This window comes from Gobio gobio (genome assembly GCF_949357685.1).
Source record: "Gobio gobio genome assembly, chromosome: 14".
NCBI classification, from domain to species: Eukaryota; Metazoa; Chordata; class Actinopteri; order Cypriniformes; family Gobionidae; genus Gobio; species Gobio gobio.
Window position 1 is genome coordinate 16855963 of NC_137107.1, and position 26885 is coordinate 16882847.

Consider the following 26885-nt stretch of genomic DNA (forward strand, 5'->3'; position numbering starts at 1 on the left):
ACAATCGCATTGTAAAAAGCACTATAAATAAATGTAAATAAAAAAATACATTTAGACTGCTGGCTTAACCCGGATTCCTTGGGAAACAAAATGTTTTAGTGGTGTCATTATCCTATACCTATAGGAAGAAGCCCATTATTAACTTGTTGTGTAAAACTTTGTTAATAAATGTTAATAATTGTATAGAACTTCAACATTGTCCATTAGTAGATGCACGATTCTATAATTTACAAAGGTGACAATGTCTGACACAGTTTTCTCTAGTTCTTCATTAATTTGACTATAATCTTAGCTGAGAAACAAAGGATATTTTTTCATGGTTTATTTATGTTTTCAGTGTAATGTAAATAAAACATATCACACCAGAAATTGATAATGGGAAAAGTGGCCAAATTATGCAAATGCAAAAGTATGAAAGTTTGGGTAAGATGTTTTTTGCTTATGCTCACAAATGCTGCATTTGATCAAAATCAAAATTATTGATCAAACTAGTATTAAATTCTTTAAAAAAAATACTAATACATACAACCCTGAACCACCGCTGGCCGCCTCGCCACGACTCCTCAGCATAAAACTGAATGAGTGGATGCGTGCCGCCATCTTATTGTAACATATAGATCCACTGGAGGCAAGTGTTTTGAACCCATGTGCAGCATTTATTACCAAAATCCAAAACATAAAACAAACACTTGGCAAAATAACAAACAAAACTTGGCTTGACAATAAACTTGACTAAACAAAACAGACTGGACCTGAAACACTCACCACCAACGGGTTACCACGTCAATAACAGACAAAGACACATGGCAAACATGAGGGCTTAAATACACACACAGACTAATGACAAGACAAGTGACACCTGTGAACAGTGATTAAACAATGAACCAATGACAGGACAAGACACAAGATCACATGAGGGCATGGGAGTCACATGACAATGAAACATGACAAAACCAGGAAACTGAAAGGACAAGACAAACTAGAAACATGACAGTAAACTTGATGGACTAAACACATGAAACATGAACCAACACCAAAACACCATGTGACACTTATATATAGGGTTGGGTATCGTTTGGGTTTTTTTCGATTCCAGTGCCAAACCGATACTTTTAAAACGGTTCCGGTGCCTAAACGGTGCCTGAACCGATACTTTTTTTTTTTTTAAATGGCCACAAAACGAGGTGGATAACATTAAATGGCTTTTTATTTATTTATTTAAATTGAACCATTTATTAAAAGTTTAATGTATACTTAAATGTATGAATATAAATAAATACAAAACACAATTGACTTATTTACAAATTATAATTGACTTATTTACAAATTCACAGTAAAACCTAATAGCCACCCAACTACAACAAGCCTAATATAACTCTAAATAACAGTTACAGTAATAACAGCAGTTAGCCTAGTCTGTATTTTCGGTCTGCTAATAACCAGCTTCGAGCTTCAGCTTTATTTTGAAATATGATCATTTTCTCTGGCTAAATATTTTAGAACGCATCGCCTTAATGTTTCCATGACGACGCGTCATGTTTCTCACATGACACAGCAGCCGCAATAGCGCTGACAGCTCAGCTGTATCGGGTTTATTTCGTTTTTTCTTTTTATTCAAAATATTCACAAACTTCTTAACTGTGTCACGAACTATCTGATGTTCAAATGTGTGAGTCAATGTGTGTTAGTTGATCTATAAAGCGCAATGGGCGGCGCCATGTTAATTTGCGCCTCAGAATCGGATCTGTCGGATTTATAACACTTGAGTTCATTCTCGTCTTACAAAATACATGAAAGTAAGTGACCAGTGAACTGGAAGAAGAATAGAGTAAACTATATAGTTACTATTTAATGTGCATGTATCTGATGTGAATAAAACATGTAACGTTAGTCAAATTATAACCGCCTGAAAGGATTGTCATTGCCGCTTTCATATACATCAGTGTGTGTTTTTTGCTAGTAGCCTACTTATGAGCATTTAAATGTCTGAAACCTGGAATAAACATGATGTCGTTGAAAACACTGAATAGTTGTCATGAGTTGTGATGTGACCAGCGCTGAGCGTCTGGCTCGGTGCCAGCCAAAGCACCCGAAAGCACGTTTGAATTTTGGCACCGAAATGAGGAACCGAAATCTGCGTTCTGATTCGGTCCGGTACATACCGGTTATATAAGTACCGGTGCCATATTGGAACCGGATTTCGGTACCCAACCCTACTTATATACCCGTATGTACGAGGCGTGGCTTGGCATGTAAATTCCACTCGCCAATTCCACTGCCCGTTTTGCTAAAACTCAGAGGAGATTGGGGCTCCCAAGTGAGACCCCATTTTTTTCAGTCGACATAATGTCTCCATTCCCTTACATCAGTAACCAAGACGATACTGGTAGACTTGAGTTTACTGCTGCAGGACTTTGACTTTCCTCTATTTCAGCAATTTAGTTACAGATTTACTGTGATTGTGTTTAGGGTCTTTATATTTTGAATGACCCACTTTCTGTTAAGCTTTATCTTACAGATGGATTGTCACTTTATGTTGGTGCTTTGGTTTCATTTTCGATGACTTTTCATTTGTTATTATTTTATGTGTTTTCTTCCTTTTTTTGTTTTGTTGTTGCGGTGATTCATTGTTTCATTGATCACACATGTTGAGTTCAATTATCCTGTGTAGCCTATACAATGCCTTCAGTTCTCTCAGTTCATGTTTTTGTGTTGGTTGTGTTTAGAGCACTGTTCTGTTTTATTTCTGTTTTTTGATTTCATTCTTTTGTGTTATGTAATAAAGTTAAGCTGCAATTAGATCCGCTACACCTCTCAGCATCTTAATTGTCATCAAAACATGACATAGTATACAATTCTGCATATCGGCGATACTCTTCAAGTACAATGTGGAATTCCCTAGTGAGTACAAACTGCCAGGTTTCTAATTAAATGTGTTTAATTAACCTCCTCCATTCAAAATGTTAATTTATTAAAGATTTCATGAAGATCTGATTGTTATTTTTTTTTATATATATTGATATTTTGTCTGTAACTTTTTTTGTGTTCATGATTTACAGAAATGATATAATGATAATGTACAACATGAATCCATTTTCCAAACCGTGTTTTTGTCTTACCCTGAATCATTATGATACACTTATAATAAGTGTTTATATTGGGACTATTTCAGACCGGTCTGGTAGGAACCGCTGCGGAGGAGCACAGTCCCTGCGCCATTATTATTAAATTAAAGACTCGCCATAGACATAAACAGAGAGAAGTAGCTCCGGCTGAAATGTTCTTCCGCAAGACGTATGCAGTTCTGATTATTAACCGCTAGAGAAGTATGCAGTTCTGATTATTAACCGCTAGAGACGTATGCAGTTCTGATTATTAACCGCTAGAGCGCAAAAAGTTACGGACTGCAGCTTTAATGAAGCCACTAAAGCCACTTTTGTCTGGCCTATATATATATATATATGTACTTACACTCAAGGACAAATTAATTCAGGACACAACATTCTCCAACCAGGGAACAATGTTTTGATCCATGTCCAGATTATAATATGCACTACTGACTATCCTGATTTACAATACCAATAAAAGCCAAGATTACCAGGCATTTCCTTATTGCTTGTTTTGTGGAGGACTGTAATGATCATAATTAATCTTTACTGTCCAAGATGTGTATTATTAATATTTATCTGTATTGTATAAAGCACTATATAAATAAAGCTGATTTAACTATTATCAGATGCTTTTATCTAAAGCAACTTACAAATGAGGAACATCGCAATTTATCATCTACAAGCCAATTAGAATGTTAGCTTAGCTACCACTCGTACAAAAGAATAACTGGAAATGCTATTTTAATTATCAAAAAGATATTAACAATATACATTTTTTTAATAGGCATTATAAACAACTACCTCTTGGGGTCCAAGCAGCAGTTGTGAACTTATATCTTCTAAAGTTTAGGAAACTCAGAAGATGAAGACCAGGAGACTTCGGGATCAAACAGAAGTTATTCATTTAATGAGAACTCTCTGTGCTGCAGGTCGTCCGAAAACAGTCTGATTTAACAGTACAAAATAATGCAATTTATCTACATTTCAGGGGGAGGGATTATACAGCAGGGGAGGAGACATAGGAAAATAGGGACACACCCCAAACATTCCTGTCTCATCAGCCGTAATTCAATCAGCATAACAGTGTCATTCAAATGCATAGATGCTAATCCAATCACTCAGGCAGTATTGCTCTAAACTTGTCATGGTAAATAGTCAGGAAGTGTATAAAGACAAAAGACTTAATGTCTCAAACACTTAAACGGCCTGACGTAATCTCCTTAGAATTTCCTCAAGTTTACTTCAAAATGTAAAACACAAATAGAGATAATTAATAATAGTTTTCAGTTATATTCTATTACATTGGAACCTAGATAAAACAATGTATAAATTTGTAATCTTACACAGCATAAGATTCTGGGCGGACAAAACGACCGGACATTATTAGACCCATAAACATGTGAACACTACCACAGCAGTTCACAGCTCACAGATACTTTTTCGATAGTTGTCCCTCCAGCAACCTTGTTCAGGGACAGCAGAAACGCTCTTCGATGCTCTCATCGTCAATACCCCGCCTCCCCCCTTTCACTGAAGGCCCATGAGCCAGATGCTATGTCTAGCCTACACCTCACAGACGGTTCAGTTTCGCTGTTCTCCAAATGTTAAAAAACCCAGAAGAGTCTATTTGCAGCATTATTTATTTCTTTTAAAACCCTCTTAAAGGCCGTTGCCCAGCAACAGAGGGAAGGAGTGGAGAGCGAGGTGCAAGGGAACAGCATGGATGGTTTGCAGCGATGAGCCGCCTGATGGGCGAGTCGACCCTGCAGAACAGGAGATGTGCTAACAGAAAACGATTGGAGCCGTGTAACAAGGTTGAACTGAAACTAACATGTTGCATAATAAAAGTGACATTACCGTTCATTAGGATTAGATAACAAGGTACTGAGTAATCAGATGAAGCCCGTCTGTTGTTTATCTGCCCATCTGATGTAAAAAAAGAAGGGTATCAAAAATTTAGTGGCATCTAGACACTGTTACTATCTGGCACTGGATTAGTGTACAGTTGCTGCCCCTTAAAGAGTCTGATTCAGTTCAATCTGTTTCTTACTGTCAAACAGGATTTTAACCCTCATGTGGTTCCAAACACATCTTTCTTCTGTGAAACACAAAAGGAGATATTTTGAAGAATGTTGGCAATACATTTTTTTAAAGCTTTTACTTAAAACGAACCTGTTGTCAGGAACATTAAACAGCATGCCTCATTGTGGTTATAATAACACTTTTGCAAACTCTTGTAACTCAAACTTTCAGGGAGAGTTGTTGGATGCTTGATGGTGGTGACGCTTAAGTCGTGCAACCATGCTCTATTTCGTTACCTTGTATTTAGGCTTATTTGTGTGAGATTATCATGATGAAACAAACATATAAGAATCATGGCCACAGAGCTTATTTTCTGCAATAATCCAAAAGCCAAAGAACCCTGTGAGATTTTTGTCGAGGGAACCAGGGGGATGCTGACTTAAATTAAGCAGTTAGTCAAGTTAACATTATTTAGTCAATGGGTTTCCACTGTAATCAAACATGATATAGTACAATAAATGTAAACCGATATGTTTTGTTATAGCTTTTTTAGTAAGGTTGCCGGCATCTTGCAGTACAACCTGTGACGTCACCAGGTTGGTTGGCTCCGTTGGCCAGTGAAGTAGGGTAAGCATTTCTGTACCGTGTTGAACACGCACTTGTTTTGAAATCGAGGAAGATGAACTTGAAAGGACTGATGAGCTATGTCAAGTTAAAGACACATATCGTGCACCAAGTCATATATGAGGGTGACAATGATATTGGCACTCTTGGTAAGCATTTAGCCCAGTCTACAGGACCAAGCTGAAACCATGTAGAAGCCCAGGGGGCGGTGTGCCTCTTCCACACCAGTGGCGGGACGGAGTTGACACTGGTGAAATACTAGAGGTCATGAAATGGCGGCAGCACCGGTGTTGTGCCGAATTCTGACCCCAGCAGATTATTACCACCTTGAGTCCCAAGTATTGGTAGGTTTAGAATTAGGTGTGGGGTTCAGGTTAGGCGCTGCATAATATCATTGCACCCATGGGACGGCAGCAAAGTTCCTTGATTATTACGCAGGAATGAGAGTATAGTTCCTAGCCATATCGGCCTACAAAATCACAACTTTTCATTTTTCGTCAGTCTTAGTACACGATGTCACTACAGAAGAGTCAAGTTTTAAATAGGAAATATATCGAAACTCTTTGGTCATTTTTGAGCGAGATTCTAACCGTCTAATCAGATTCAATTATCTACGCTAAGCTATGCTAAAAGTGCTACCGTCAGACCCAGAGATCGGCTGAATGGATTCGAAAACGTTAAAACTCAACTGTTTAATTCTAGGGGAGTTGGAAAATGAGCCTATTTATTTTTTAAAGTGGAGTGTTCCTTTAAAGGGCGCGTTAGTAATATGCGCATATAGGCGGGTGCACAACGCACGTACACTCTGCTTATTACACACACAGGGATGCACAGCAGCACAAAAAACGTTTTAAATATTACAAATAAAAGGATTCCTCTCTGGAGAAGCATTCAGTATTTCTGCTCGCAAATTCTACCATGTAAATAGCGAATCCACCATAAGTGGCTTTTAACGGGAATGGGAGATGAGACTCTGATTGGTTTTATTGCACATTACGCCCAAAACACACCCATGACTCATTAAGAGACTAGATACAACCCTTTTGGACCATGTGTCTGGCACGCTGACCGTTTTTTTCTGTCTTTAAACTAGCAAAAGTGGATTCGGACACGCCCTAAATGCACCTGCGCTTCAGACCATGTGCTCAGATCGTTAAAATAGGGCCCTACACTCTGAAAAAAAAAAAAGAGTACAAAATTTTACCTTTTAAGGTACAAGTGGCCGTCACTGGGGTGGTACCCTTAAGTGTACATTTTTGTACCTCTAAGTCAAGGGTAGGCAAGTTCGGTCCTAGAGAGCTGATGTCCTGCAGAGTTTAGCTCCAACCCTACTAAGCTACCACAGTATAAAACTCATGGCTCCCAGTATGCATTGCATTATTAAGTATGTCACCATTGTTGCGATTCATATGCTGATTCTTGATATCTGTGTGCGTCTAAACTTTTTTCTCCCTAGAATGTATTTAAAAATCTAAATTCAGAATGCCTCATCTGTGGCAAGAAAGTATTGATGGTGAATATTATTTATTAATATTTTTAATCAGTGACGAGTTTAGTCAAACATTTTTCTTCATGACAATTTTGTTTATGGCTTTTGATATGAATAGATTGTGTTTTGTTAACACTGTCACAAAAACCACAAACGCGCATTAAAAGCCAAGAGGCAAACTGCCCAACTAAATGAAACATTGATCACCATAATGACGACTAAATCGTTTCAATAAAACCAACATCTAAACATCTGTTAATTCTCAATAAGAGCTTCTATGGATGTCTTTCAGGGCCAAACTCTGCAGGACAGCGACCAAACCAAACTTGCCTGCCAATGGTTTAATTGTACCCTAAGGACCAGTTGTGTACCTTTAAAGGTACAGTTATACGTTTTCTTCCCCAAGGAACAAAATTGTACCTCCCCTGTACCTTTTTTTATGAGAGTGTAGGTCTTAAAATCGACATGAAACTGACTTTGCGAAAGTCTTTTCTTCGCTATTGTGATGTATATCAGAGTAAAACTACTTCACGATAAAGAGAAAAATGTAGGGCATGACTTGATTTTGTCCATGGGGAATTGATTGGATGGTTGTGGTTTGCTTTAGGTCGATCTCATGTGAGTGACAGGTTGTCCCGCCCTCACGCCAGTAAACACATCATCAGAGAAGAGATGTCACTGCAAGAGGGAGAGGAAGTTATTTGGATGAAAGATTATGAGGGCACATCAATTAAACCTGCAAAATTCCATTAAAAAAATAAGATTTGACAATTTTGATAGATTTTATAGAGATAGATCGATTCAAATATGAAGTCGGAGAACTACACAATAACTAACCAAATAAAAATTTATTGAAATTGAATACTAATGCAGAAAAAAAGGAAAACAAGAAACAAACTTCAGTTTGTTACAGAGAAGACCTGCATGAGAGGCCATGCGTAATGTACAGGCTTCACAGGCCAGAGACAGACAGCAGAAACTAAACAAGGAAAATGAGCATCAGTGCTTTGACAAGAAAGAACATTTACTAAACAAATTCCTTCACTGTCTTCATCGTCACCATCAATAGAACTTTACATCAAAGTCTATAAACCACGTTCCCAATGGCATGTCTTTTATGCAACTTTAAAATGGACAAATATAAACCAGTAACTTGACATTATCTTATCAGTAAGGCTGTGTACATATATTAAGCAAATAAAAACATACATCACAATGGCAGTAACCTGAGTGAGAATTAACTATTGAGTTCAGCAAAAAATTTGTTTTCAATGTGCAATCCAGGAACCATTTTTTTTGTATCACATAAAAAATAAGGCTTCAAGAACAGGGATAAATGGGTACAAGACAACCAAACACATTCTTCTGGACTTAAAGGGATAGTTCACCCTCATGTTGCTCCAAAACCGCAAGACTTTTGTTCATCTTCAAAACACAAATGAAGATATTTGAAATGAGATTTCTGTCCCTCCACTGACATTCTACGCAACTACCTCTTTTTACGTGTAAAACGAATCCATATGAATTGAACAGTTTAGTCCAATTTTTTTTGAAGAGACACGGTCACTTTATATGATGAACAGATTTAATTTAGGCCTTTATTCACATTCATCCACTCACACATCAGCTGTGGTAAACGGAAGCTCAAGCATGTTCGAGAACCAATGAGGTTCATTCTCATGTTACGCAGCACGTTTGAGCTTCCTCAAGAACCAATGAGGTTCATTCTCGTGTTACGCATCACGTTTGAGCTTCCCCAAGAACCAATGAGCTTCATTCTCGTGTTACGCATCACGTTTGAGCTTCCCCAAGAACCAATGAGCTTCATTCTCGTGTTACGCATCACGTTTGAGCTTCCCCAAGAACCAATGAGGTTCATTCTCGTGTTACGCAGCACGTTTGACCAATGAGGTTCGATCTTACGCATTAAGCAAGTACGGTTGAGCTTCTGTTTATGTTCGCTGATCAATGTTTATATGTGAATTAAAGCCCAAATTCCATCTGTTCATCATATAAAGCGATCATGTCTCTTCAGAAAATTTGGACTAAACCGCTCGATTGATCTCTTTATGAACTTTTTGAAGCATCAAAGTGGTAGTTGGACTGTCAATGGAGGAACAGAAAGCTCAAAGAAATAATTTAAAAAAATCTTAATTTGTGTTTCGAAGATGAACAAAAGTCTTATGGGTTTGGAATGACATGAAGATGAGTAAATTATGACTTTTTTTTTGTTTTCATTTTTGGTGAACTATCCCTGTAAATGAAAGGGTTATGGACTTTTACATACATATCAGGCAAAAGAAAAGGTGCTGCTTCAAAATAATACAGATATGTTCAAATCTGTTTTAACAAAATTGTGTCACTATCAGGAAAACTTAAAACATAAGGGCACATTGACAAATTAACCCTTTTAAAATTAGAATAGTATACACACATTATACAGTTACTGAAATGTCAAATTTGATTCTATAGCCCTCAATGGCATGGTTTGCAAAAGGAAAATTATGTTTACAGATGGCATCGTACACTTTGAGGCTTATAAGATGTAGGAATAATCTCACTTGTTTATACTCTTCAAAACAACAGCAAAAATGCTAATATGACAAAGTTCTTATCATGGGGTCTGTTTTTATTGTTTCCAACTCAAATGTATGAATTAATAACACTGACAAATGTGGCTGGAAGTGTGCCGTTTCCATTTTGACACAGACCTCCAAAGCATTGGCATGTCTATTTCTCAGTCTTGTTCTTGAGGTAAACATGAAATCTATAATATTGAGAGGATTGGAATTACTAATAATTAATATTATTATCAGTGAGTCTGTTCTCCATATTTCCTCTTGGAAAAGAAAAACACTGAAAGCTTCCCTAAAATGTAACATTTCACTCATTTAGGGTAAAAAAAAATGGCATCCACTAGTGGTTATGATAAAGAATAAGGGCACATGCAGTGCAGGTAAAAGCACACATACACTCACACATACAGCATTTAGGCACACGTACATACACACACAATTATAAATTCGCAAACAAAAAGAAAACAATATCAGTGCACCGCACAAAAGGGGAAAAAAAAGTACAACTGTGACAGAAATGATCACTTCACAGTGTTAAAAGCCTGGCTCAGGAAAACATTGAGTCAAACTAAGTTTCGTCTCGCTCTAGATTTGAAATGTTGTCATTTTATACACATTTACATAATAGTTATACTTATCAAATCCATTATTGCTAAATAAACAACAGCAACAAAAAAAACTGAATACATTTTACAACTGTACAGTACGGTAGAGACTGGAATGTATTTGAGTTTATCCAAGAGAATGAACGTAAACTGCAGGTGGACGAGAAATGTGTCGACTTTCAAGCATCCGCCACGTCATTCGCTGACGGTGCTTCCAAAGACTTCCTCCAAAGTATGTTATGTTTTACAGAGCCTCGAGTTGGGTAGGTCACTGATGTTACGCGTTCAGCTAGGCTTCAATACAAAGTCCCAAAGCCTTTAGCGAGATTCTACGGTGTCCAAAATAAGAATTCACAAGGTTTAGAAAAAGTATGAACATCCACAGGGCACAGAAATATTCGAGGTAAAACAACAGCAAAGAAAAGAGAACGTGTGCGCACAAAATGCTAAGCCAACTCACAAATATAACGAAGATTTGAATGATTACAAGAGTACCTTAAAACCTCAAAAAGGCACCTTCTATGAAGATGGAGGACAAAAAAATTGAACTTGTTTGGTCTTAAGTGCATCAAGAGATCACATTTACAACAAAGTTCCCAAGACATCATATTTCCGAGCAACTGAAAACAAAGAGCTTATTGTGATCGCAGGGGATACATAACACAAAACATTTCTTTTTGGCAAATTCATTTTAGTTTGACCTACATGTAAAAAAGCAGCAATTAAATTGTATGCAGCCCATAAAATTGCGCATATTTACTTATAAAAACATTAAATAACATTTGTAATGTCTATTAGCATGACAAACTGTTAAGCGACGATCATCGTTTGAGTATTGAAGTCTTTCGGTCTTCAGAGCTGGAATTTGACACATTACAAATGTGTCATGTTATTACCAGTCATGTCGTGAAATACGTCGATCGTAAAATGGAAAATAATGCCTCATGGTTTGACTCATTATGTAATACACAGGACTATAATCAGGATGTTCTTCCCTATTATCCAGAGAAGAATTAGCAGGAAGACGCACTGAAGACTTTACAGATGAGTGTCGCGTATTTACAACGTGGTACAACTGTTTGCAGTTGTTATTGTACGTTTATGCACTTTAGTCACGCCTATTTGGTTTACTAGGTATCTCTAGCTAAGTAACATATTTGAGACTTCTGGTAGCGAATTTATGATTTTAAAAGTTCCCTCTGTTTTATAGTCCTTTCCTGTTTTTTTCAAAGTCCATTAATGCACACTTATCACTGTTTTATACAAATGGTGCCATTTGATTGTCGAGATTACCATAAGAAAATAAAATTCAAAATATAAATATAAAAATATCTGCAAAAGCAAATTTCCTTTGCTCCCCACGTCTAAAACAAATATTCAGAGTGCATACTGTACATGTGTGAAATCGTACAAGAGCAGAAAAAGAAAAGAAAAGCGCAAAGAGGCTGCGAGACATACCTACGAAATGTACAAGATCGGTTGGCTCAACCGGGTTTGAGACTTGAGCAGTGTTGAACGATCTGTCCTTGCCATACTTCACACATGATAAAGGACAATAATTGGGACCCTTCTTCCTGTCCTTTTCATTTCGATGACTTTAAATAAGATACACTGCATGGCTATATAGTGAAAATATACATTCCAATGTTTATATAGAGCTATCTTAAAAATACAAATGTGCAAAAACTGTAAACAAATGAGATCCTCAGTGGTGTAGGGGAGGAGCCCTAGGCAGGCCACGCCTTCACAGCCGCGTGGGCTCCTCCTCACTGTCGCTGCAATTTCCACAGCAGTCCTGCGGGGGCAGCATAGACACATGCACAGTCAAACACGGGGATATATCAGCATTTAAAACCTTATCAAATGTAACTAGTGAGCTAATAAAATTTGACTAAAACTTTTAGCAGACATTCTCTTCCTTGGAAAACAGCCCCCCAAAAATGTATGACTCATTTTGCACTCAGGCGTGTCCAATCAAATTCTTTCTAGAATGAAAATGCTATTTCCTCAATGTTACCTGCCACAGTCTAGCATTAAAGGGTTAGTTCACCCAAAAATGAAAATTCTGTCATTAATTACTTACCCTCATGTCGTTCGACACCCGTAAGACCTCCGTTGATCTTCGGAACACAAATGAAGATATTTTAGTTGAAATCTGATGGCTCTGAAAGGCCTCCATTGGCACAATGCACGGTTCACTCTCAAGACCCTGTGACGAGAATAGTTTTTGTGTGCAAAAAAACCCTAAATAATGACTTATATAGTGATGACGATTTCAAAACAAGGCATCATGAAGCTTCGAAGCGTTATGAATCAGTGAGTCGAATCATGATTCGGATCGCGTGTCAAACCGCCAAACTGCTGAAATTTGGCGATCCAAACCGCTGATTCGACTCACTGATTCATAACGCTTCGAAGCTTCATGATGCCGTGTTTTGAAATCGTCATCACTATACAAGTCGTTATTTAGGGTTTTTTTGCGCACAAAAACTATTCTCGTCACTCCATAAAGTTATTGTAGAACCACTGTAGTGAGATGGACTTTGTAACGACGTCTTTAGTACCTTTTAAGGGTCTTGAGAGTGTAAAGTGCCATTGTGCCAATGGAGGCCTTTCAGAGCCATCAGATTTCAACTAAAATATCTTCATTTGTGTTCCGAAGATGAACGGAGGTCTGACGGGTGTCGAACGACATGAGGGTAAGTAATTAATGACAGAATTTTCATTTTTGGGTGAACTAACCCTTTAACAAGTAGTAAATAATGGTTTGAAAAAAAAAAAAACATTTCACATAGAGATTCACCGATCGACCGACCAGGGACCGAAATAGGCTGATTTTCCACATGCTCGACTCCGTGATCGGCTGATCTTTTCGATTCCAAGTGCTGATGTTGTGCATCATTTGACTAATTCCCACAGGTTTCGGGCTCACGCCAAAATCACGCGTACCACAAATCTACAGGGTTGGGTATCGTTTGAATTTTAACGATCCAGATTCTGCTTATCGAGTCCTAATTTAGATTCCAATAAGGTCAAAAAACGTAGCTATCATTCACATTTATTCTAAGTCTTATTGCAAAACATTTCATTGTAGTTAATACCATGAACAAAAATCAACAGGCTAAATGACAATAACAAAAGGAACTTTTGCCTATGGTTTAAAACATACCATAACAAAAACAACTAGCCTAACTAAAATACATTTCAAGCATTATTAAAGACAAGTAAACACTCAGTAACTAAAAAAAGAACAAATAAACAAATTAGCAATTGCAAATTCACAATTAGCAAATTTTCAGGTATTCAGGTACAGACAGTGTTGGGGGTAACGCATTACAAGTAACTTGAGTTACGTAATAATATTACTTTTTCCAAGTAACTAGTAAAGTAACGCATTACTTTTCAAATTTACAACAAAATATCTGAGGTACTTTTTCACAATAATTTGACTGACAGCTCTCCTGCCCCCATGTTGAGAAAAATAAGTGCAGAGGCGTGTGTGTGAACATGATGGTTATTGTAGTTCTAGACTAAATGTGAGCATTTATTCATCTCACTTGCACAATAAAGATTCTGTACTCCTCAAAATGAATAAAATCAGTCAAATGCAAAATCAGAGTACAATGCAAACCTCCAATTATTAAATGTTAAATAACATTTTTATGCATTTAATCTACCTTTATATGTAATTTACCAATGTCTTGCTGCTGACCTTTGAGGATGAAAATGACTAGATTTTTTGTTTTTATTGGTAAAACTTTTTTCTCCTGCATCCTATTCTACCATTATCCAGAATGGCAGCAGAGCTGCGCCCTCTAATGTTCATGCAGGAATCTGCATTTTTACCTCCGCCTGGGGCTTATTTCAATTTTGGTATGAAGAGGTCTTTACCGTTGCACAAAAATATAACTTTGTTATAAACAAAAACAAAAACAAGCCCAGCCCAGGTGAGAAAAAGTAACGCAAAAGTAAAAACTCATTACTTTTCTTAAAAAGTAACCAAGTAACTCAATTAGTTACTTTTTAAGGGAGTAACGCAATATTGTAATGCATTACTTTTCAAAATAACTTTCCCCAACACTGGGTACAGAAACTGTAATCAAATGTAAAATAATTGGGTAACACTTTACAATAAGGTTGCATTAGTTAACATGAACTAACCATGAACAAAACCTCTGTTCAGCATTAGTTAATCTTTGTTAACGTTAGTTAATAAAAATCCAGCTGTTCATGGTTTGTTCATGTTGGTTCACAGTGCATTAACTAATGTTAGCAAATACAACTTTTGGTTTTAATAATGTATTAGTACATGTTGAAATTAACATTACCAAAGATTAATAAATGCTGTAGAAGTGCAGTTCATTATCAGTTCATTTGAACTAATGTAGTTAACCTTTTAAAACCTTACTGTATTAAAAGTGTTCCCACTTTAATTTCTGTAGTATTTCTTGAATACTATCCTACTGTTAGACCTACCCGAAAAATCTCTCTTTATTTTATTTCAATTATTTGCTGTTGTTTGAAATTTATTTATTTGTTCTTATTTTATTAGTGACTTTTTACTTGTGTTTTTTTATTAAAATAAAATTTTGCGTTAAAGAAAAGTAGATTCCCTTTCGTTCAGTCACTACGACGTACGTTAGTGACTAACGAATGGGGGTTTCGCTTAGAAGCCAATCATCTTCATCGTATTCAACAGCGCCCAATGGCAGTGCCAATGCCATGGGCATGCGGAATTTGCATGCGTAACTCCGCCCCACCTCGTGGGTATATAAGGAAGTACGCTGCGAACATCGCATTATGTTTCTGCTTTGGAGCCAAGAGGATCTCTTCACTCCTACAAGCCTGATCTGAGTCATCGACAGCTTTCGAGACGAGCAGCTTTCCAGAGGCGTTGGTGTTACGGCGCGTTCCAGTGATCATCATACTGCCTGCCTGCTGATCTGCGCAGTGGTCCGCTAGACAGCTGGTGTGTGGTCCCTGGGCGCTTCGGCGTTCTCTGCGAGGCTTCCTCTCATAAAAGAGCTTACACGTGACGCGTCCTTTTCAGGATGTCTCGTCCGTGTACTTCTGGGTGTGGTCGGTTGCTTTCCTCTTCTGATGGGCACGAACACTGTCTGATATGTTTGGGCTTTCAGCATGCTCAGACAGCGTTCGCGGATGAGTCATGTTCTCACTGCGGGAACATGACCATCGCAATGTTGCGGTCAAGACTCCATGACCTTCGTACTGAAGTGAGAGTCCCCTCTACCACACCCCGATCTACTGAGTCCCAGAGGCCCAGTACTTCGGCTGGTGGTCAGGGTGACTTGACGGTTACGGTGTGGAACAAAGCCCCGACGCTCATGCCTCGGGCCACACCCCCGTCTTGCACATTGCAACCCGCGAGTGTTCAGATGCAGATCGCGGGGCCGGCTCCGGCCCCCCCGCGCATCTCATTTGGCGCTCCAGAGGAGGATGCGATGTCGATCACCGCATCACAAGGTGGGCTCGAGTCCTCTGGAGATGATGACTCGGCTGTGCTGCCGCCCTCGGGCGTGCCAGCATTGCCCGAGTCAGATCCAGAGCTGACAGCCATGTTGTCTCGGGCAGCCGCGAGTTTAGGGATCGAGTGGAACCCTCCACCCTGTCCCGAACGCTCAAGGCTCGACGATTGGTTTTTGGGGGCTCGCGCTGACACCCGTCAGTCCTTGCCCTCAATACCTTTCTTTCCCGAGCTGCATGAGGAACTCACGCGGTCCTGGAAGTCCCCGTTGTCTTCCCGTGACCGTTCGGTGACTTCCTCCGCCTTCTCCGTCCTCGATGGGGCGGCAGCTAAAGGGTACACTGGGGTCCCTCCAGTTGAACGTTCTGTTGCGATGCAACTGTGTCCTCAGAGCGCTTCAACCTGGCGTGGTGATCCTAAGCACCCCTCCAAAGCCTGTCGATTCACATCAACCTTGGTGTCGAAATCGCACAGAGCCGCGGGGCAGGCTGCCGCTTCGCTGCATGCCATGGCGATCCTCCAGGTCTACCAGGCCAGGATCCTCAAGGACATGCACGAGGGTGGAGTTGATCCGGGGCTCTTAAATGAGCTGCGTGCCGCCACCGACCTCGCTCTCCGGGCGACGAAGGTGACCGCACGCTCCCTGGGTCAAGTGATGTCCACAAATGTGGTCCAGGAGCGTCACCTGTGGCTGAACCTGGCCGATATGCGGGACACCGAGCGAACCCGGTTCCTCGATGCCCCCATATCCCAGGCCAGCCTCTTCGGCGGGGCGGTTGAGGACTTCGCCCAACAGTTCTCAATCGCCCAGAAGCAGACTGAGGCTATTAAGCACGTACTGCCCCGGCGGCCAGCTGCTGCCTCCACCCCGCCGCCGGCGCAGTCAACTCAGTCTGCTCCACGCCGAGGACGCCCTCCTAAGGCTCCCGCCCCTCCCACCCGGTCCAAGCAGCAGCCTTCACCCGGGCCGGGTCGCGGAGGAAGCCGTAGGAAGGCGTCCAAGTCCCCTCAGGCCGCCCCGCGCCCCGCTAAACGCCAGGCCAAGCGGCGCTCCTGAGACGGACGGCTCAGGGATGGGAAAATCTTTCGAGGAGATGGTAGCAGGACCACTCCTTCCCCCGGTGGAGGGCCGGGGGAGAATCCTTTGTTCAGCTGCTGGCCCCCGGGTCAGCAGCACCCTATGTTGGTCAAAGAAAGAATTAACACTCCCATCCCTGAGCCCACAGAGTCCGGTGATGACGGTGCGCGCCACCCACGGGTCCCGCCACTCGCATCCCACTCTGTCGCCAGCCTCCTGGCAGAGCAGACCCCAGTGGAACGCTGGTCCTTCCCTGGTCTCCTCTGTCAGGACGCAGCTGTCAACCGTGCCCCCGCACCGGGACGCCCCACAGCCTCCCATGTCCGGGCCGGTGACGCTGCATCGCTGCAAGCCCACACCGGGTACGTCTGTACACCGTATGACCCCGCTGGTGCAGTTTCTGGATGTCTGGCTTCAGCTTCCAGGGCTGTCCCGCTGGGTCGAGCGGACCGTCAGGCGCGGCTATGCGATTCAGTTCGCACGGGTTCCTCCCTGCTTCCAGGGAGTCCGTTCCACCATGATCGGGGCCAACGCCCCCGTCATGCGAGCGGAGATTGCCACCCTACTGGCGAAGGGTGCGATCGAACCTGTCCCTCCAGCCGAGATGAATTGCGGGTTTTACAGCCCGTACTTCATTGTACCCAAAAAGACCGGTGGGCTACGGCCAATCCTGGACCTGCGCATCCTGAACCGTTACCTTCACCGGTTTCCGTTCAAGATGTTGACAGCGAAACGCCTTTTCGAATGCGTTCGTCCACACGATTGGTTTGCAGCGATCGACCTGAAGGACGCCTACTTCCATGTCTCCATTTTGCCTCGACACAGACCGTTCCTACGGTTTGCTTTCGAGGGGCGGGCATATCAGTACGCAGTTCTACCATTCGGGCTATCTCTGTCCCCTCGCGTCTTTACGAAGATTGCCGAGGCAGCCCTTGCGCCCCTTCGGCAGCACGGGGTCCGCATCCTGAACTACCTCGACGACTGGCTCATACTGGGTCCCTCTCGAGAGCAGGTTTGCGGACACAGAGATCTGGTGCTCCATCACCTAGTCCGTCTGGGCCTTCGGGTCAACTGGGAGAAGAGCAAACTTTGCCCCGCGCAGAGGATCTCTTTTCTCGGTATGGATATCGACTCGGTCGCCATGTGCGCGCAGCTTTCGAGCGAGCGCGCGCAGTCTCTGCTGACTGCCCTTCGACAAGTCGAGGGCCAGAGTGCGGTTCCACTGCAACATTTTCAGAGGCTCCTGGGGCATATGGCATCTGCAGCCGCGGTAACGCCGCTCGGATTGCTTCATATGAGACCGCTTCAGCACTGGCTACGCGATCGAGTCCCGAGATGGGCATGGCGGTCTGGCACGCTCCGGGTACTAGTGACTCGGGCCTGCTTACAGACACTCACCCCGTGGTCGAACCTCAAGTTTCTACGGACCGGAGTGTCCTTAGAACGAGCTTCCAGGCATATTGTTGTGACAACAGATGCATCATCCACGGGCTGGGGTGCCATGTGCAATGGACAAGCAGCCGCGGGCTCCTGGACAGGACCCCAGCGCCTTCTGCATGTCAATTGCCTCGAGTTACTGGCTGTACGGTTCGCCCTGCACCGCTTCCGAGCGTTGCTGAAGGGTCAACATGTGCTAGTCAGGACAGACAACACGGCCGTAGTAGCGTACATCAACCACCAGGGCGGTCTACGCTCCCACCGTATGTCTCAACTCGCCCGCCATCTCGTTTTGTGGAGTCAGAAGCGCCTGAGGTCCCTTCGTGCTGTCCACATCCCTGGAGACCTGAACTGTGCAGCCGACGAGCTGTCACGGTTTCAGCCTCTCCCCGGAGAGTGGAGACTCCACCCCCAGACGATCCAGCTGATATGGGAACGGTTCGGCGACGCACAGGTAGATCTGTTTGCCTCCCAGGACTCTTCCCATTGCTCCCTGTATTATTCCCTGACCGAGGGCACCCTCGGCACGGATGCACTGGCGCACAGCTGGCCGTCCGGGCTACGCAAGTATGCGTTTCCCCCAGTGAGCCTTCTTGCACGGGTACTGTGCAAGATCAGGGAGGACAAGGAGCAGGTCGTCTTGGTCGCCCCGCTTTGGCACGGCCAGACCTGGTTCCCAGAACTCTTACTCCTTGCGACAGCCCCTCCCTGGCCTATCCCTCTGAGACCAGACCTTCTGACTCAGAGACGGGGCACCTTTTGGCACCCGCGTCCAGCGTTCTGGAAGCTCCACGTGTGGCTTCTGGACGGGACACGGCAGGTTTGAGTAGCCTTCCACCTGCGGTGGTCGCTACCATCACTTCCGCTAGAGCTGAGTCTACACGACGTCTCTACGCGTTGAAGTGGAACCTCTTCGTCACATGGTGCTCTTCCCGCCAAGAAGACCCCTGGAAATGCCCGATCGGGTCCGTGCTATCGTTTCTCCAGGAGGGGGTGGAGCGAAGGCTGTCTCCCTCCACCCTGAAAGTGTACGTGGCCGCAATATCTGCCTACCACGATCTCCTGGGAGACAAAAAGGTAAGTCAGCACGACCTGGTCATCAGGTTCCTGAGGGGAGCGAGGAGACTGAATCCTCCTCGCTCTCCTCTCGTTCCCTCTTGGGACCTCTCAGTAGTCTTAAGTGCTCTGCAGAGGCCTCCCTTTGAGCCTTTGCGGTCGGCCGAGATTAAGTTCTTGTCTATGAAGACGGCTCTGCTGACCGCATTGGCCTCGCTTAAGAGGGTCGGGGACCTGCAAGCATTTTCGGTTGACGAAGCGTGCCTTGAGTTCGGGCCGGCTAACTCTCACGTGATCCTGAGACCCCGGCCCGGATATGTGCCCAAGGTTCCTACCACTCCGTTCCGAGATCAGGTGGTGAACCTGCAAGCGCTGCCTTTGGAGGAGGCAGACCCAGCCTTGGCATTGCTCTGTCCAGTACGCGCTCTCCGCGCCTACGTAGACATGACGCAGTGTTTCAGGACCTCAGACCAGCTCTTTGTCTGTTATGGTGGAGAGCGGAAGGGAAGTGCTCTCTCAAAGCAGAGGTTGTCTCACTGGGTGGTGGACACCATTGTTTTGGCTTACCAGCAGCAAGGTCGACCATGTCCCCTTGGTGTGAGGGCACACTCCACCCGGAGTGTGGCCTCCTCTTGGGCTCTAGCGCATGGCGCCTCGCTAACAGACATCTGCAGAGCTGCAGGCTGGGCGACACCCAACACATTCGCCAGATTCTACAATCTCCGAGTGGAGCCAGTGTCCGACTTTGTACTCGCCCCCCCGAGGGGCCGGTAATGGACCACGCTCAGGTGTCTTCGCTTGCTCGCCATTCCACTCCCATGACTGGATACGTGCGATATTTTCCTCAGGTGAGCTCCCCGAGAGCCCTGAGCTCCTCCAGCACTGTCGACGCCGACATCAGTTCAGTCTGCCCCTTCGAGCCCAGACCCTCATGTCCGGCCAGGTGCTCCGTGTGCATGGTTCCCCTCTGGCGACCCCCACACGAGTATTCCCACCGTAAGCCTCCTCAGTGAGCAGGTGTCTTTCCCTTGGCAAGTCCCTGCCACCCCTAGGGTTAAAAATCCACCTTCGGCTGGTACCCTAGAGATCTTCCATATGCAACCCTCAGCGGGTCATATGTGTATTCTCTAAGTCCTCCCTACGGTAGGCACCTTGGCATTCCCTCACTGGGATATGCTTCCCAGTGTACCTTGGTAATCCTGTGATAAGTGGGAGTCCTAGGGCCTTAAGTGGCGGGATCTCACACTTACGCAGGGCACTGGATGACAGCTGAGTGGCGCTGTTTTACAGGTTCCCCCATTCGTTAGTCACTAACGTACGTCGTAGTGACTGAACGAAAGGGAACGTCCGGTTACGTATGTAACCCTCGTTCCCTGAGGAGGGAACGGAGACGTACGTTTCCTTAGCCACGTCAGCTGTGCTGCCTGGAACGCGAGGAGTTCAGTCTTGGCTCCTGCAGCAGTAACATAATGCGATGTTCGCAGCGTACTTCCTTATATACCCACGAGGTGGGGCGGAGTTACGCATGCAAATTCCGCATGCCCATGGCATTGGCACTGCCATTGGGCGCTGTTGAATACGATGAAGATGATTGGCTTCTAAGCGAAACCCCCATTCGTTAGTCACTAACGTACGTCTCCGTTCCCTCCTCAGGGAACGAGGGTTACATACGTAACCGGACGTTTTTGTTTATATATGCTGTCAATTAAAGTTCTTATAAAGAAAACCGGAAGCAGCTAAAATCAGTATTGGCAGGTCATGCTTAAAAGAAATAAAAAAATTTAATAGGAAATCGGAAATGGCCAAGAACATTTAAAATCGGTGCATCTCTATGTTCACAGCAACAAGCTGCATTTAGTCTAAAATACATGTGTGCCAAAAAATATAACATGCTTTTATATTTACTTTGAATATCGATTAAAGAGAGCTAAATAAAACTGAGAATAAAAGGCAACAGGCTCTATAAAGTTATACATGTGTAATCTGTCTATATTACATGAATACTTATATACTTATAGACTAATTATACAGCAAAAAGACAGGGAAGAAAACCTGCACACCAATATTTTATTACATGGCAAGAATCGCATGCAAACGCGTATTCGATTTCAGTATCTAACATAATACAAGACACAAAACGTTTAAGATACACTTTGGCTGAGAACCTCATTCACTAATGGAACAAGCGATAATGTCTTGGAGAAAAAACAATGCATATACATAATAGAAGAATGTGAGGAAATCTCACCTGCCGGCCGAAGAGTCTCTGCAGTAAGCCCTGTTTGGGTGGGGGCGAGGGTTGACCTCTCCAGTCCAGGTCAGGGGGCACAGTGCCATCCAAGTTCAAGATGTTGAGTTCTTTAAAGCACTCCGTCTCTATCATCTGAATGGATCAATGAAATGACAAAACGCACAGGAATTAAAATCAAACTAATATAGGGAAAACTGGGGCTTGTTGTCACATCGCAGTATAATCGCAATAGTCTCGTGTAGCCAGACCTTCAGAAGTCAATGTCCAGCGTGTAAAACTCTTGGACGTATTTCAAATAAAATTTAGAAAATACAGCTTTTAGATGATCATGATATGCACTCATTTTCACAGTTGTAAACACAACGGCGTTCTTCGTCCATGAGGGGGTTTGGCGTCACAACGACTTTGTTTCCAGCCGACCGTTTAAGAACACGACACACACGTCTCCTGGACATCATGGAGAATTCAACCAATAGGATGACGACTTCTAAACTCCTGAAGTGTTTCCAAGTTTTCAGACTAATATCTCAGTAACTAAAGTGTTTGAGACAAAAGTCCAATTACACTTTTTTTCTAGCCGTGGATGTTAATTTCATACACCGAGTTCAAAACCCTCTTAAAAGAGTTTTTATTTATTTTTATTATTATTATTTTATTCATTATTCATTCATGTTGAAATAAAATTCAAACTATTAAATTAAATATTTCTAAATTAAAATTTAGAAATATTTGTAAAAAAAACACAACAAAAAACAACATTACAACTTTTTTTTAACTGAAAATATAAAAATGAAACCTGGTAATTCAAACTGTAATTATAATAGTATATAAATAATACTAATATAAAATATACATATTAGCTAAAAAAAAACTTACATTAAAATTAAAATAATGCCTTGGAAACTAACTAAAATGTTAAGTATTAAAATTACTAAGTGAAATAAAGCTGAAATTGAAATAAAAATTCATTAAAACTCTGGTAACACTTTACATTTAGGGTCCCATTAGTTAACATTAATGCATAAATGCACACTATCCACGCCCAAATGAATCTGCAGCGGTCAGGTGGTACAAGTAGGAGCTCTATGAAAAAATTCCCAGCTTGCAAGTTGTAATTACGAGCTCTACGAGGACGTGAATGCTTTTTACAATTGAAATCTCGTAATTACGGGCAATGTGACATGGCGTGAACGCACCTTGAGTTCATGTAGTTAGCAAATGTCAACAAATGTAACCTTGTTGTAAAGTGTTCCCAAAAATATACAAATAAAAGCTTATTCAAAATATGAACAAAAGCTAAGTATATAAATATTAAATATAAAAATAACAGATTACTAAATAGTTATTAAAGAGATTATTAATTAAAAGGTATTTTTGTTTTGTTTGCTGCATGGTTAAAGAAACATATGCTGTATTTGTTAACTCACGGGGCACGTCAACACGTGCAACCACACGTGCCTAAAGAGACATATTTTGCAAAATGAAGCAATGGAAAAGAAGTAGGCCTACTGTGTGGGCCCATTTAGACAGAAAGGGCGACGAAGTTACTTGCAAAATATGCTACACGGTATTAAAATACAGCAGTAGTACAAGCTCCTGACTGGTGTGAAAAGCAAATGAAAGGCGCTTCCTGAGGCTGGCCACTCTAACAAGGCGTTATCTCTGTATTCCCGGGGCATCAGTGCCATCTGAGAGGGTGTTAACTGTCAACAGGCTGCGCTCCAGACTAACCCCACATCACGCATTCATGTTAGGCTACTTAAAAAAAAAAAAAAAAAACATTCAAGGTGTGGATTGAGGTAGGCCTGCTATTTTTATTTGACGGAAAAAAAAAACTTAGTCAGAAGGAAAAAAAAAACAGTCTGACAGAAAAAAACTATTCCGGTTCTTCAAAGCTTCAAACGGATTCAGTGCATTTTCGTTTTCATCTTAATAAGTTAATTATTTAAGTGAAAAATATGTAGTGTAGGCCTATTTATTGTAAGCTTTTTATTACTATTATTTTATTATTTTTTCTCTGTTGTCAGAAACGCTGCAGGTCCGTGGAAATTTGATAATGTGAATCCAGGTTCCGTTGTTGTTGAGCTGTTATGTATGCAGCTGTTTGCATGGTAAAATAAACCCGGGTCACAGACACTTGTCAATTGTATTTTTATTTAATGCCAGTTCAATATTATAATCTTATCAGTTAACGGTTCATATTAGGATAATGAGCAGCGGTTGTCGGTCGGGAAAATTAACCGAAATGAGCATCCCTACTTGATATTGATTCTGAATAAAAATTTGGAAACAATTAAGGTTATAAAATGAAAGCTGTCATAACATAAAACTTTACAATATGCTGTTTTACACGTCCCTGTTTATTTCATCAAGTCAGTTTCATAATGGCATCATCACATGCCTTTATTCTCTGTTTATTCTCAAGAGACAATATCACAGACTTCTGTTTGTACACATTACCAAAGTCAACGTTAATTTCCTTTTTATCGCATGCTGGTCATAAACCAGCAATCAGGGTTCAGAGTAAAACATTTATTGAGGTTATTCTGGGTAGTGACCTGACCTCATTTTGCCAGGGGATGGGAACACTTCCAGTGGATACTTTGCAGTAAAAGGAGTCGTCTTTGGGCTCCAGCTCCACCCCCTTCACTGTGGAGAACTGCTCGATGTCCAACACATCCTTACAGTAGATGGCCTGAGGCTGAAACATAGAAACATATCATAATACACACCTGTGCATTGAAGAAGTGATGTCTCATTTTATGAACAAATCATTAGCAAGAAACACTCTGATGTGATTTAAATTTTGTTCTTTTCTTTCTCCAAAGCTGTTGTATGAATAATAATATAATAAAAAAAGTAATATGGACTACTTTTATGATAATTTCATGGTGCTTTTGTGAAGCTTGAAAGCTCCAATTCCCATTCATTGCAAATGCAGGGAAAAGAGCGACTGGTACATTATTCAAAATGTCCCAAGCCAAAAAAGAAATTCAAATGGATTTGGAACAACATGAGGATGATTATTTAAAAACAAAAATGGTGGAATTAAAAATTTTGGGTGAAGTCTATGTTCTTATTTATTTGTTATTTTAATTGTATTATATATATGCACGTATGTATATTTATAAATGTATATATATATATATATTTTTTTTCCTTCACTGTATTTTACTTATATGTTCAATAAAGAAGAATCACAACGAATTAATTAAATATGAAAGAGTAATAGTAATAACATTAGTTGTTATGAATGATATCGACAATAATAGTTTAACAGTCTCAGAAAATACTTACATCTGGAATAAAGGGCGCTTCGAGCATGCCTGCTGCAAGCCGCTTGAAGTTGATGGAACGGAAAATAGGGTAGGCTTTCACCTCTGAGGCTCCGCCCCCCTGACAGCCAAGCCTCTCACAAGGGTCTTTGGCTAGCAGCTAAGCAAAAAACAATGAAAAAATATATATCATTCTTCACTGACATGCCCACTTTTCTGAACTGTTAGAACATCATAGGCTATAATTATAGCAAAACAAATTCATTTATTGAAAATACACAGTTAAATAATTTAAAATATACAATTAAGCTGCTTACAACAACATCAAATACCAACTACAGTTGCAAGAAAAAGTATGTGAACCACTTGCAGAATCTGTGAAAATGTGAATAATTTGAACAAAATAAGAGAGATCATACAACATGCATGTTATTTTTTATTTAGTACTGGCCTGAATAAGATATTTTACATAAAAAGATGTTCACAAAGTCCACAATATAAAAAATAGCTGAATTTATTAAAATTACCCCGTTCAAGAGTTTATGAACCATTGATTCTCAATACTGTGTGTCGTTCCCTGGATGATCCACGGCTGTTTTTTTGTTTTGTGATGGTTGTTCTTGAGTCTCTTGTTTGTCTTGAGCAGTTAAACTGACCAACGTTCATCAGAAAAATCCTCCAGGTCCTGCACGTTCTTCAGTTTTCCAGCATCTTTCGCATATTTTAACCCTCTCCAGCAGGGACTGTATGATTTTGAGACCCATCTTTTCACATTGAGGACAATTAAGGGACTCAAACACAACTATTAAAAAAGGTTCAAAGATTCACTGATGCTCCAGAAGCAAACATGACGCATTAAGAGCCATGGGTGAAAACTTTTGAACAGGATGTACGAAATTTTATTCTTTTGTTAAAATATCTTTTTTTTTTTTTTTCATTTAGTAGTGCACTTCGGAAGCAGCAGAAGATACTTGCATGTTTCCCGGAAGTCAAATTAAGTACAATTTACCTTGATCTTCAAATTAAAAAGGTTTTCACCACAAAATCATACAGTCAGTGCTGGAGAGGGTTCAAATATGCACAAGATGCTGAATAATTGTGGAATTTTGGGGATTTTTCTGAAGAACATTGGTCAGTTTAACTGCTCAGGACAAGTGACTCAAGAACAACCATCACAAAAAAATAAAACAGCTGTGGATCATCCAAGGAACGACACACAGTATAAGGAATCAATGGTTCATAAACTGAACAGGGTCATTTTAATAAATTCAGCAGTTTTTTTGTCTTGTGGACAATATGAAAACATTTTTATAAAAAATATCTTATTCAGGACAGTACTAAATAAAAAAGAACATGCAGATCTCTCTTATTTTGCTAAAATTATTCACATTTTCACAGATTCTGCAAGAGATTCACATACTTTTTCTTGCTACTGTATATAGATCTTTCCTTAAAGTGATATGAAAATTCTGTCATCATCATTTACTCGCCCTCATGTTGTCATAAAACAAACCAAACAGTTTTGGTTCCCATTAACTTCCACTGTATGGACAAAAAGTACAACGCAAGTCAATGGGAACCAAAACTATTTTCATTCTTCAAAATATCTTATTTTATTTTCCACAGAAGAAAGTCTTACAGGTTTAGAATGATATGAGGGGGAAAAAATGATGACAGAATTTTCATTTTTGGGTGAAAGTAAACTTGACAGAGCGTCTTTAATATATGGATTTTCTTGTGTGGATATATGCGTTTAATTGCTATTATTCCGATTACTAAATTGACATAACATTAGTAATAATTAATAATTGGATTGGATTAGGGACAGATACAACACTGAATATAATGATTCATATCCTTTTGGTTTCTCGACCCAA

The 26885-nt window shown here is 41.2% G+C and overlaps 1 protein-coding gene across 2 annotated transcripts in view; it reads right to left on the reverse strand.

The window, feature by feature from the left end:
- Window positions 1–8079: 8079 nt before the first annotated feature.
- Window positions 8080–26885, reverse strand: part of grk6 (G protein-coupled receptor kinase 6) — a 73501-nt gene continuing 54695 nt past the window's right edge. The window contains exons 13-17 of one of the 2 annotated variants that reach the window (XR_013817938.1): window positions 25031–25168; window positions 24297–24434; window positions 21731–21865; window positions 11885–12221; window positions 9488–10755 (exon numbers count right to left, since the gene is read on the reverse strand). Coding sequence is in view for 1 of the 2 variants with exons in the window: in XM_079835345.1 (XP_079691471.1) it covers window positions 12171–12221; window positions 21731–21865; window positions 24297–24434; window positions 25031–25168 (462 nt within the window). In the remaining variant the exon portion in view is untranslated. Of the gene's footprint in view, window positions 12222–21730; window positions 21866–24296; window positions 24435–25030; window positions 25169–26885 lie in introns of both variants that reach the window. The other variant, XM_079835345.1, reaches the window with a different exon arrangement.